Raw genomic sequence first — 12277 nt, forward strand, 5'->3', positions numbered from 1 at the left:
AATGACAATACAGGCTTGCAGCAGAGATAAGGTTACCTACTGTGGATAAATACACAGAATATACACGTCGACGTGACCGGACATCCGTCGCCTCTTCTTGCTCTCCCTTAGCGTGGGCCCCACTGCCCTCGTAGCTACAGTTCCGCGCCGGCGCACCGCCTCGATCTCATCTCCCCTCACTTCGGCTCCAGGCCCAAGCGGCCAAGCCCAAGCGCGGTGATCTTCTGCGATTACTGTGCATGTTGCATTGCGCGAAAAGGAAACAGCTGCCTGGGATCGCATGCTTGGGTAGCATAGGACCGCATAATCTTTTGAAAAAAATAACAGCCAATTTTTTTATTTAAAACTTATTTTTGAAGTTGGTTTTAAGGTGTTTTTACCATAGTTTATTTTCACTTACAGTATTGGTTTTCAAGTTGCTAGAAATATATATATGTACATAAATTTTATACACAAATTACATTTTATTACTAATAAGCCGTTATGGCTTAATCAAATTTTAGTCTACTGATAGGACAGATATTAGCACTAGCCCATTTTACATTATATGTCTTGAGGAAATCTTTGAGACTGGGGTTTAAAGCACTTTTATACTTGTTCATGAAATTTAGTTACATGAAAAAGCTTAGCCAACACGGACTTGTTTACGAAATTATTTGAGAGCATAAATAAATAAAATACATAGTCTTATAGGAAATGCTTATATATACGAGTACGGAGTATGCAACAACTTCCTTTAAAAAGAAAACAGAATCGCTCCGGAGACCTCAACAATATCACAGTAACAAAAGAAAGATTAGAGAATATCTATAACTAATATAAATATTCGTATTTTTTCGGTCGTCACATCTAATTTTCGTCCGTTTTTCGTCGATACAAAATCCGATTCGGTTAGCAATAGCCAAGGAAAAAAATTGCAAAAAAAAAAAGAATCAGCAGCCGCCGACGCCACCGCCGCTGCCGGAGGGAGCGCCGATGCCGGATCCACCCGCAGTGGCCGCCACTGCCAACGGATCCACCCTCGGACGAAGCCGACGCCGTCGTTGCCGCCGTTGAGAAGGCGCCATCGCTGTCGAGGCCGACGGGGAGAGGGAGAGGGATCCATCCGCGGCCACCGCCGACGCCGCCACCACCCGCCGCCGGATCCATCGCCGCCGGATCTAGGTCGGGAGGGAGGCAAGAGGGGAGGAGGGAGCCGCCGCCGCCACCGCCGACGGACCCACCCGCCGACGCCGCCGACACCGCCATCACCGCCGGATCTGGGGCAGGAGGGAGGCGAGAGGGGAGAAGGGAGCCGCCGCCGCCGTATCCGCCCGCAGCCGCCACCACCACGACCGGATCAACCCGCGGGTACCGCCGCCGCCGGCCCGCGGCCGCCGCCACCGCCAACGGACCCACCCGCCGACGCCACCGACACCACCATCGCCGTCGGATCTGGGGCAGGAGGGAGGCGAGAGGGGAGAAGGGAGCCGCCACCGCCGTATCCGCCCGCAGCCGCCACCACCACGGCCGGATCCACCCGCGGCTACCGCCGCCGCCGCTGCCACCACTGGCGGATCTGCCGCGGGAGGGAGCCGCCGCCGACGCCGCCCCCACCCTCAGATCCGCCGCGGCCGCCACCAACCCGCCGCCGCCGACCCGAGAGGGAGAGGAGGAGGGGGGCGCCGCCGCCGTCGTCGCTCGGGAGGGGGCAAATGAATCCTAGGGTTAGGGTTAGGGTTTGGGTGTATTTATTTAGGTTAGGATTAATCTGGACCGTCCATTCGATCGGACAGCTGCAGCTGCTCCCACGTCGGGCCGCCGGCCTATTGAGCCACCGAATGGAGGACGTAAAATGGACTTCAATGGAGAAGAAAACAGGCCAGACACATAGAATAAAAGGGAGGGTATATAAACTTTTCTATATTCGACCCAATCATAGAAAGGAGGATTTTGATTTTTTTATTATTATTAAAAATTAGCAATTAAGCTCTGATAATTCCAATAAAATTCCAAAGAGCGTAACTAATCATGGAAAATTTAATAAAATTAAATTTAACCATGTCATTTTATTTTTCACACTTGCTTTACTTGTAAATTGATTTAATTATACACCTACCTATTTAAAAATACCAAATATTTTAATTAATTACATAATGTAAAGTTTTCTTAACTTTTTCTCAATTTTTTTTATGTACACTTCCTGTTGCAACGCACGGGCACCTTTGCTTATTTTAATTAATTACATAATGTAAATTTTTCTTAACTTTTTCTCAATTTTCTTTTGTTCTGTACACTTCCCGTTGCAACGCACGGGCACCTTTGCTAGTATATATATATATATATATACATCGTGGGTAAGTCAAAATTACAACCCGTCAACATATACACATATATTGACGGGGTTGTAATTTTACCTCGTTGCGGCCCAACTTCGTCAACATATATACACACAGCACAAAACATTGGCACTTTGTTATGGGGGTACAACATTAATTAATATTGTCTCAGCAACGTTTCAGCTTTTGGCCCATTAATAAATTAGGAGTATTTAGTTTTCATTCAACTCAATTATATTCCTACTTAAAAAATGCACAAGTTTTTTTTAACGGATGGAGTATACTCTTTATATTATAAAGACAGGTGAAGAAAAGAAGTACCAAGTTAGTTTTAGAGGACCATTTATTTTAGAAAGTTTCTTTCATTCCTTATTTACAATGTAATGGTACGGTAGTTCAAAACTATAATTACGTAATTAAGAGTTCGCTAAAATAAATCCTATGTTGTAGAGGTCGGGATAATTATGTTGTATTAGACCATTCACAACCTAAAACACTAGACATAGTTTCCATAAACTCCACATCATCAAGAAACTAGTACTAGACATTACTCTTCCAATGCAAACACCACTATTTCATACTTAAATTTAATGCTATTTATATCACATGATGTCTTGGATGTTGTGTAGAAACTATATCTCATGCAAGACATGGTTTCCTTCTCTTTCCTCATTTATTCACTTGCCACATCATTTTTCATCTTAGGTGACAACTTATTTAATGCTATGGACACTATCCTAGTCATTGGGTTGGGAATGGCCTTACTCCCTCCATTCCAAAATAGCACAACCACCCTTAACCCAAAAAACAAAAAATAATTATTATCATATTATAGTTTGAATGATCCTAATAAATATAATGCATGTATCCAATATGAGTAGATAACATGAGAGTGAAGGATTTAAAAATAATAATAATTTAATGGAGAAGATGCCATAGTTAATTGTATACTTGCATGCATGCCTTATATTATGGAACATCTAAGAAAATTGGTTGTGCCTTATATTATGGAATGGAGGGAGTGTCTTAAAAAATATACTCCAGTTTGTAATCCTAACATATTACCATGTTAATTGGATAAAAATTATGTATGTTAGATGGTGGTGGATTGAAATTATAATGGTTGATATAATTATATTCGAAACACAAATAGCATATGTGGAGATTGAAGCTATAAGATGTATTTCAAATAGAATCCTACTTAAATCTACTGTATGCAAATGTATCTTTGGAAAAAGCTACGAATTACATTAAGAAAATGTATTTTCTAATATACACTTTCTCTATCGTAAAATATAGCTATCTATAGCATTTAAAAATTATCATAAAATATAACTACTTCTATACCAATCACAACCTTCGACATTCAAATTCTCCACCTAGTCCTTCTTAACCAAACATTTCTTTTCTCATTTAATTTTATCTATTTTTTTAATCCCTTATATCCAAACTTAAAACTTTCTATTTAGAATGGAGGTAATTCTGTATATAGATTACCAAAAAGTACAAGAGCTAAGAATCGTGCATCAAATTCACTTCGGAAAATTACATAAGAAAAACATTTGCTAGTTTGTTCTACATAAATCTCGAGAATTTTCACAACGGAACACGAAGCTAGGAGAATTTCACATTTTATAAAACTTTTATAAAATGATTAAAAAATATTAAAAAATAAATTAAAAAAAATCTAAAGTCAACTTCAAATTAAAAAATTAAAATTAAAATTTTGGCTAATAAACATAGCGAAAGCCGAAAGATGAGACTGAAAGCTACCAGATCAAACAGTTCTATCGCTACAGAGGATCCGAGCAAAAAACAGGGCCGGCCGGCCGGCAGAAGAACACACCACACCACTCCCCAGCCCCCCCTCGTGTCACTGTAGCCAGTGTACTATACTGCCCTGCCCTTCACCACTTTCACCTCCCTCCTCGACTCTTCTCCTCTCGTCTCCCCCTCTCCCTCTCCTCTCCGCCACCACGCCACCGTGCTTCCCTCCCCTTTGTTCCTGTAGCGTTCCGAATAAAAGCCCACCTGCTTTCTTTTCCCGCGACCATTACCATAAAAAGAGCTTGCTCCCACCGCCTCTCTCTATCTCCCCGTCGCTAGCTACCAGCAGCAGCAAGTACACTCCCCCCACTCCTCCCCCACACGCCGCGTACAACTAGCTAAGCAGAGGAGAGGGAGAGAGAGAGAGGTGGGATTTTGATGGAAGTACAATTCTAGCTATGTTCTTGATCGGGGCCATGATCGCGGATCTCTAGAAAGTTCTAGATCTTCCGTGCGTGGTGGGCGGGTGGGGGTGTTCTTGGTAGGGTAGGTAAGTGCTGCTGCAATGGAGGAAGGAGGTGGGAGTGGCGTGGGTGGGATGCAGGGAGCGGCGTCGAATCTTCTGGACGCCGGAGCTCAGGCGTTCTACCCTGCCGTCGGCGCGCCGTTCCCGTTCCAGCAGCTTCCGCACCAGCTGTACTGCCCGCAGCCGCCGCCGCCGCCGTACCAGGTCATGCCGGTGCCGCCGCCGCCGCCGGTGGGCTTGCCTGTGCCGCCGCTGCCGGCGACGATGGCGCCGCAGCCGGGCTACTGCGTGCCGGCGGCCGCGACGGTGGTGGACGGTCCGGCCAGCCGCGCCGTCGTGCTGAGCCTGGTGCCGCCGCACGCGCCGGAGGACGAGATCGCCCGCGCGATGGCTCCGTTCGGTGCGGTGCGCGCCGTGGACGCGTCGGCGGTGGCGTCCGAGGGCGTCGCGACCGTCTACTTCTTCGATATCCGCTCCGCCGAGCACGCCGTCACGGGGGTCCGCGAGCAGCACATCCGGCAGCAGTGCCGGCTCGGCCAGCTCTACGCCGCCGCTGCCGCCGCCTTGTCCCCGACCTGGCCCCCGCCGGCGTGGGACTGGCCCCACGACGACAACCGCGGGCTCGTCCTCGGCCAGGCCGTCTGGGCCCACTTCGCCGCCGGCTCCACCGTCCCCGACGACGGCGCCAGCCGCGGCTCCCTCGTCGTGCTCAATTCCCTCCCCGCCATGTCCGTGTTCGAACTCCGCGAAATCTTCCAAGCATACGGTACATACACCACCACCGCACGCTTTCTTCCGCGAATTCCTCCATGTTTCGCTTCTTGTGTTTCCAACCAATTCATTCTCTTGGTCGGGTCGCCTCGTCGTGTGTTTGCAGGTGACGTGAAGGACGTGAGGGAGTCGGCGCTGCGGCCGAGCAACAAGTTCGTCGAGTTCTTCGACACGCGCGACGCCGACCGCGCGCTCCACGAGCTCAACGGCAAGGAGCTCTTCGGCCGCCGCCTCGTCGTCGAGTACACGCGCCCTTCCCTCCCCGGCCCACGCAGGTAAAAGAATTCACCGTCGTGTTAATTCCCATCGAAAACGCACGGTAAAACTAATTTGGCTGTGGTTGGCAGGCGCGGGCACGTGTCGCACCAGCCCTTGGCCCCGACGCCACCGAGGCTGCAGGCGGCTTGGCGGCCGGCGCCGGCGCCGTCGCAGTCTGCGCAGCCGTCGTCGTCTGGCTCCGGCAAGGCGAGGGAAGGCGTGGTGCTTCTGCGCAGGAGCTCCGGGAAAGGTAGCTCGGGTAGCCAGTCCAAGGGCGGTGGCAATGCTGGCCACGAGCGGAAGAGCAAGGGCGGCAAGAGCGCCGCGGCGGCGTGTTCGACGGCGGCTTCGGCATTGTCGTCTACCGCAGCAGCGCCCAGCAAGCAAAGCCAGAAAGGCGGCGGCGGCCGTGGCGGGAGCTGGAGAGGCCAGAAGAGCGGGTGGGAGGCTCGCTTCCTGTTCAAAGAACCCGTGGCCGCAGCCGCCGCCGCCGGCGACGCTGCCGCCTCCGAGACGCAAGAGCCGGCGAGCTGCAAGGACACGAGAACCACTGTGATGATCAGGAACATCCCAAACAAGTACAGGTCACTCCGCTAGCTTCCACGTTGTTGACGAAATGCTATATTTCATGGGCGCCGCGAGCCCAGAATTGCCTGCCTCGCATTGCGAGCTTGGCACTGATGCCTGAGCTTGTCGTCTGTTGCTTGTTCGCAGCCAGAAGCTGCTGCTCAACATGCTGGACAACCACTGCATCCTCTCCAACCAGCAGATCGAGGCGAGCTGCGAAGACGAAGCCCAGCCATTCTCCTCCTACGATTTCCTCTACCTCCCCATAGATTTCAAGTGAGTCAGCTCCCGATATGCTGTATTTATATTTTATGGTGCCCAATGCAAGAACACTGCGGCACACACTGTCCACGCCCAATGACAATGACGGCCTCCATGCTTCATTTCCGACTGAGAATTCAGTCCTAGAAAACTAATTAATTTTATGATTCTTGAGGGGAATTGTGCAATGGAATTGCATTGCTGTGTGAAGGAAGGACAAAGGTATATGAAAGGGGCTTGGAAATGTACTGGGAGATGAATGGGTAGTTGGGAGCTCTAGCTGCTGGTAGTGGTGTGTGAGCTTGTGGATCGAGGTATCTTTGGGCTGGGTAGTACTAGCATGTTACTGCACTGTACTGCTAGTCTGCAACACATATGGACGCCTACTCTGGTGCCATGGCTGTAATAGCCCAAATGGAAAGGAAATTGGCAGTCCAAGGGAGATCACACCAGATCCTTCTCGTTTTGATGCATCACATCCTTTTGTTGCATGCAATCCTCTGATCATGAGCATCTGTTCACCTGTCTACCTTTCTTGCGCACCTGCCTCTAGGATCTCCTGCCTGCCTTGCTCTCTTTCTTGCTTGCTTGCGCTGTCTTGACCTGCACTTCCATAGCAAAGTCCAACGCAAAAAGGAGGGGCTAGACGTCATGGAGTAGCGGTGAAAAGGTGCATCAATGCAAAAGCGTTTTCAATTTTGACATGTAGTAATATATTTCTTTTCCTGAGAAAAAGGTATGGTGACCAATGCATAATTAAGCACTTTCTTTTCACTGGAGTACCAACTTTTATCTTTGCACGAACCAAGTTGAGAAAAGACCTATCAATGCCCCAATGACTAGTGTGCATTGTGGAATCAAAAGGTAGCTCCACAACAACAAAAATATGATAGAAATATTATTGTGCAAGTTTATAGTTCCCCGAGCTTCTGACTTCGAAGGCCTCAATTCCAAGAATATTTGTGTTCTTGACCTTGACAAGTCGTTTGTTATCATTCATAACTCATTTTTGGTCACCCGGTTCTTTATCGCTTATCTACTTGTTGAGAAGTTTTTAAATTCAGGCATTAAATTATCTTTTCGGCTGTGCTAACCTGCTAAAATATGAGGCCATGCAGCAACAAGTGCAACGTGGGCTATGGCTTCGTCAACCTCACCTCGCCGGAGGCTGCCGTGCGGCTGTACAAGGCGTTCCACAAGCAACCGTGGGAGGTGTTCAACTCGCGCAAGATTTGCCAAGTGACATACGCACGCGTGCAAGTACGAGCGCCGTTAAATCTCTCCCAATTGTGCTGATAAATCTAGAGCGATCATCATGTGTGGCAAGTGCTAAACCCGTGCATGCGCGCAGGGCCTGGACGCGCTCAAGGAGCACTTCAAGAACTCCAAGTTCCCGTGCGACAGCGACGAGTACCTGCCCGTGGTGTTCTCGCCGCCGCGGGACGGCAAGCTGCTCACGGAGCCGGTGCCGCTGGTCGGCCGCTCGCCGGCACCGTCGTCGGCGTCCGGGGCGTCGTCGCCGCCCAAGAGCCGCGCCGCGAGCGTCGACCCACTAGCGCAGGAGCTCATGACAGCGCCGTCTTCCTCCGGCGACGGCGCGTCCTCCGCCTCCTCGTCCAATGCCCACGCCGACGAGGATGACGTCCATGGCGAAACCGGTGGTGACCGTGGCGACGACGCGGGGCTCGATCTGGAGCTACAGCGCCTAGGCTACACTGACTAGCTGGCGTCTGGCGGCTTTGCTTCGAGAGGTGGTGGCAATGATGGTGGCTACGGCTGCTGCATGCAAGCAAGGGAAGTGAAGTGAACAGGTGATTTCATTTATGGCTTTAAGCAGAGATAGGAGTAGGAAAGGACTCGAGAAAAGAAGCGATTTGATGTTATTTTGAGAGGAGTAGCAGTAGTAGTGGTGGTGGTATTCGTTGGTAGCTGCAGATGGGAGTCGTGTTCTTTTGGTTTTAAGTTTCCTTCTTTGAAACTTGGAGCTAGCTAGGGGGCCGGGGGGGGGGGGGGGGGGGCAAAACTATTCTTCTTGGTCATGCGTTCGTTTGTTACATTAATTACAACTTACAACACTCCAAATTTCGAGTCTGTGTGATGACTGATACTAGATTTGAAGAGATCTCCCAAATCTTTTTCTCAAACTGTCCTCGTCGGAGTACTCCAGTATATAAGCATTTCTTTATGGTTGAAGGATGAGGTAGCACGGAGAATACGCATATTATGGGATAAATTACGGATTATTATTAGTACTTTGGAATGGAGTACTTGATTATCTTTTTGGAGGATTTTAGCTTCCGTCCTGAAATAGGAGTTTGACGTGAATTAGATGAGATATAGTAACAGGTTGAAATGGTGTTGATTGATAAATTAAATGATAGATAAATGGGATGATGAGGTCGGTAAAAAAATTGATATATTTATGGATTAGTTTTAAACGCTAAAAGTACTATATTTTTGGATGTGCGAGTAGTATTTTTTACAACTGTTCTGCGTGAAATTTAATGTCGTCTTTAGGAATTTTAGTGGAAATTAGTCCTACGCAAAATTTCTTACGTGGTCATTTGGATCGAGATGGGAAATCATATGAGTTTCTTTTGGCTTGGCGTTCACAGGGTTTTTGAATGAATTTTAACATGAGATGCATGCAATTGCTTGAATAAAATATTTGTGATTCCTGATTTTTTCCCTACGCCCTTTCTAAACTATATTTGATTCAATCCATGCATACGTTTTGGGATGATAGGTACTATAATTCCTGTAATTTTCCTATTCTGTCTCAAAAATACTTCTTTCTGATGAAGCAGTTCTTACCTAATTTGCACGTCCCCTCTTTGATGTATTCAAGTAAAATCGAAGGTTTTTAGGTTTCATTTACAACCGAGGAATTTTATGGGAATTCTACAGGAACTGAACTGATCAACGAGAAAATTATGAAAATTCCTCTATTCCAAAGACCCTTGAAATAAATCATTTACCTCTCAAACAACCAGTAAAAATTGCTTAAAAGAGCCAACGAAAAATTAAAGGAGGGATGAATTCAGTATCTGTGTGACAACATGACAGCGAGAAATTGTGAATACGGGACAACATCAAAACCGGATGAGATGTTTTTAAATACTACGGTTGCATATCCAGGTTTATAGTACTGTGGTTGCATGTCCATGTTCGGAGGACTATCAAATGTCTCATCTAGTTCTATTTTTTATATTTAGAAATATATTATATGGGCGTGAGAATATTTTTAATAGGTCTTAATTTTGGTGTCTATATATCCTGATGATTTTCGTCCACTTATCTCTACTACTAAAGGAGGGAGTAGTCCACGTAAAAATCTTATAATAATCGGTCGCTCTAAAAACTGTTTACTTGAAAAAGAAAAGATCGGTGCAAAACCAAATAGCCCAATCTGCTTAAATCGTTTTTACCAAATTGAATTAAAAGCCATTGTAATGCACAATAGCCCAATCAACTTAAATCCTTTTACCAAACTGAATTAAAAGCCATTGTAATGCACGGTCCTGTAAACTTTAAACATGTATCCTGAGGACGAACTCACAAATATTTCCTTCTCCTCGCAAAATTTTCAAGCTACTAGTATAATCTATGTTGAATCACATCGTATTATATGTTGCTATATTCTAAAATGGAAGGACTTATAGATCCCTTTTATTCAAAGGAAATTCATAGGAAGTTTAGAGCATTTTATTTCTATAGGAATTTTTCATATATAGCCATGTGAATCAAAGGAAGGAATGGATTTTATATAATCCTATGAAATTTTTATTGAATGCCTGATACCATGTAAGTTTCAGAGGAATTCTAATATGAGGTAGAACCTAATGGAAACTTTCCTTTGAGTCTTATCTCTCCTCTAATGCCTACGTTTTTTCTATGGTCAAATCAAACGGTTATTGCTGTGTTTTTTTCTATATTTTATAATTATCTAATTTACACTTACATTTCTATCAAAATCTTATGTTGTTTTATATTCCCATATTTTTTTAATCATGCCATTTAAAGGTGCCCTTAGTATTGCCAAATTCTGACGAAAGACTAAACAAGTCCTAGATGTGATGAATGATATCAATTCAATTTCTCAGGGAGGATGGAACACTGGTCGTGTAATAACCGGCCAATGTATCTCGCTCCGTTTACCTGGGACAACGCCAGAGGCACCACGTGTAGCGGCCGTGCGTACTCGCGCTATATTTCATGTGTCGTTACTCTCCCCTTTTCGTGCACGGCCGAGCTCAGGTGGCTGCGGTGCGGGGCCATCATCCCCTCCCTGGCCTCGCATCGCGACCAGCAACCCTCCCCTGACACAGCGCCGAGCCGCTTTAACGGCCAGGCCCGTAGTCGTAGCCAGCCACCCAGCCACGGCAGCAAACGCACAGCGGCAGCTAGCTAGCGCTCGCACGCCAACTCATGGCCGGCTTGCATGCGCCACGACACAAACACACAGCAGCAACGCCACCATCTCCCGCGGCGAAACGGAAACCGAGCCAGCCACAGCCCAACCCGGCCGGCTACCACCCGTGTGGGCTCGTGTCGGTCCTAGTGCTTTGCTTTGACCGCGCGCGTGTTCTCTCTCGCAAACCATACCGTAGGATAGGAATACGTGCGAAGCCATTTTACTAGTCGTAGTACTAATGTGTGTGTGTGTGTGTGCATGCATGCGCTGCGTGCGTGCGTGCGTGGGATCGTACGGCAGATGATAGATAGATTAGCCTGAGCCACTGGCGCGTGGTCCCCCGGAGTAGTGGAGGGGTGCAAAACGGCTTTGCCGATTCTTGTTTACACAGGTGTGTGTGCGTGTCGTCTCGGTGATCGATGCCACAGCTGCAGCAGTGCCGAGTCGCGATCGTGCAGAAGGCGACCTTCCTAAAACTAATCGTTTTTTTTACTGGCGCTAATGACACAAAACCGATGCACTGCACTCGTGCGTGCAGGCACTTCGATTTGCTTTGCTACGGCAAACTACTCGTGGCTTTAGTAATTTGGGAGGTGAGGTTAGTTTATGCAGGGTCAGGGTCGTTTCCAGCAGGTAGGATTTTGTGCTTCGCCAAGGTGAGGTCGACGACGACGACGACGACGACGACAAGGTGAGTTGCGCCGGCACACGTCCCGGTGCCGAAGTGAGATGCACTAGCACGATCGGATGGCTGACCGGGTGCCCAAACCTGCGATTTGCGGGCGCTTTCGGGGTCACCGAGGCAGCGCATTAGTTTGCGTGTTCCGAGGCGCCTGTGTTGCGACCCGAAACAGTGGGGGTGCTTTGGCGATCCATCGCATCGCATGCACCAACATTTGGTGGCTTGTGTTGGCTGCTCGTTGATTGCAAAACTGCCAAGATATTAACGCTACTCGACTGTTTTTTTCTTCCTGGGGTTAAGAGGTCAGGAGTACTACTACTAGAGATTGACAGGGAATTGCTTGCTCCGTATGCGTGTGTTTGTGCGTGGGGCCGCGGGAGGGGGGCGGGAGGGGGGGAGTTTGTACAGCCGACCGACACAGGAGAAGCGTTGATAAATTTTTGTTTTTGTTGGTGGTGCGATCAATCTACCGAGACACACTACCGATACTATTTTTTCGACGGAGGAGACCTTCTGTCTCCTTGTACGGCAAGCAATTACTTTAATGAATCCAAGCAAAATTTCGAAAGGTTTCGCCTAGTAGTACTAGTACTGTCTCGTGTTAAGCTCTTTTAGTTCAGAGTAGTAGTAGTACTCCTGTCGAGAATTTGATTTACGCATCAACTCCTGTCGAGAATTCACGACAATTTGGAGGTTTACATGATAATACGCCA

The 12277-nt window shown here is 47.6% G+C and overlaps 1 protein-coding gene across 3 annotated transcripts; it reads left to right on the top strand.

The window, feature by feature from the left end:
* Positions 1–4650: 4650 nt before the first annotated feature.
* Positions 4651–8455, top strand: LOC127754862 (protein terminal ear1 homolog). 3 transcript variants are annotated; one of them, XM_052280455.1, is made up of 6 exons: positions 4651–5377; positions 5489–5657; positions 5730–6224; positions 6355–6483; positions 7587–7728; positions 7820–8455. In XM_052280455.1, the coding sequence occupies exons 1-6, from the start codon at positions 4651–4653 to the stop codon at positions 8189–8191; spliced, it is 2034 nt and encodes a 677-aa protein (XP_052136415.1). In that variant the 3' UTR covers positions 8192–8455. The 3 variants fall into 3 exon arrangements, with proteins under 3 accessions (XP_052136415.1, XP_052136421.1, XP_052136430.1); XM_052280461.1 differs by having other exon boundaries at positions 4670–5377; positions 7578–7728; XM_052280470.1 differs by having other exon boundaries at positions 4670–5377; positions 5730–6218; positions 7578–7728.
* The last annotated feature ends 3822 nt before the right edge of the window (positions 8456–12277 follow it).

Source organism: Oryza glaberrima, chromosome 1, assembly GCF_000147395.1.
Source record: "Oryza glaberrima chromosome 1, OglaRS2, whole genome shotgun sequence".
Taxonomy (NCBI): Eukaryota; Viridiplantae; Streptophyta; class Magnoliopsida; order Poales; family Poaceae; genus Oryza; species Oryza glaberrima.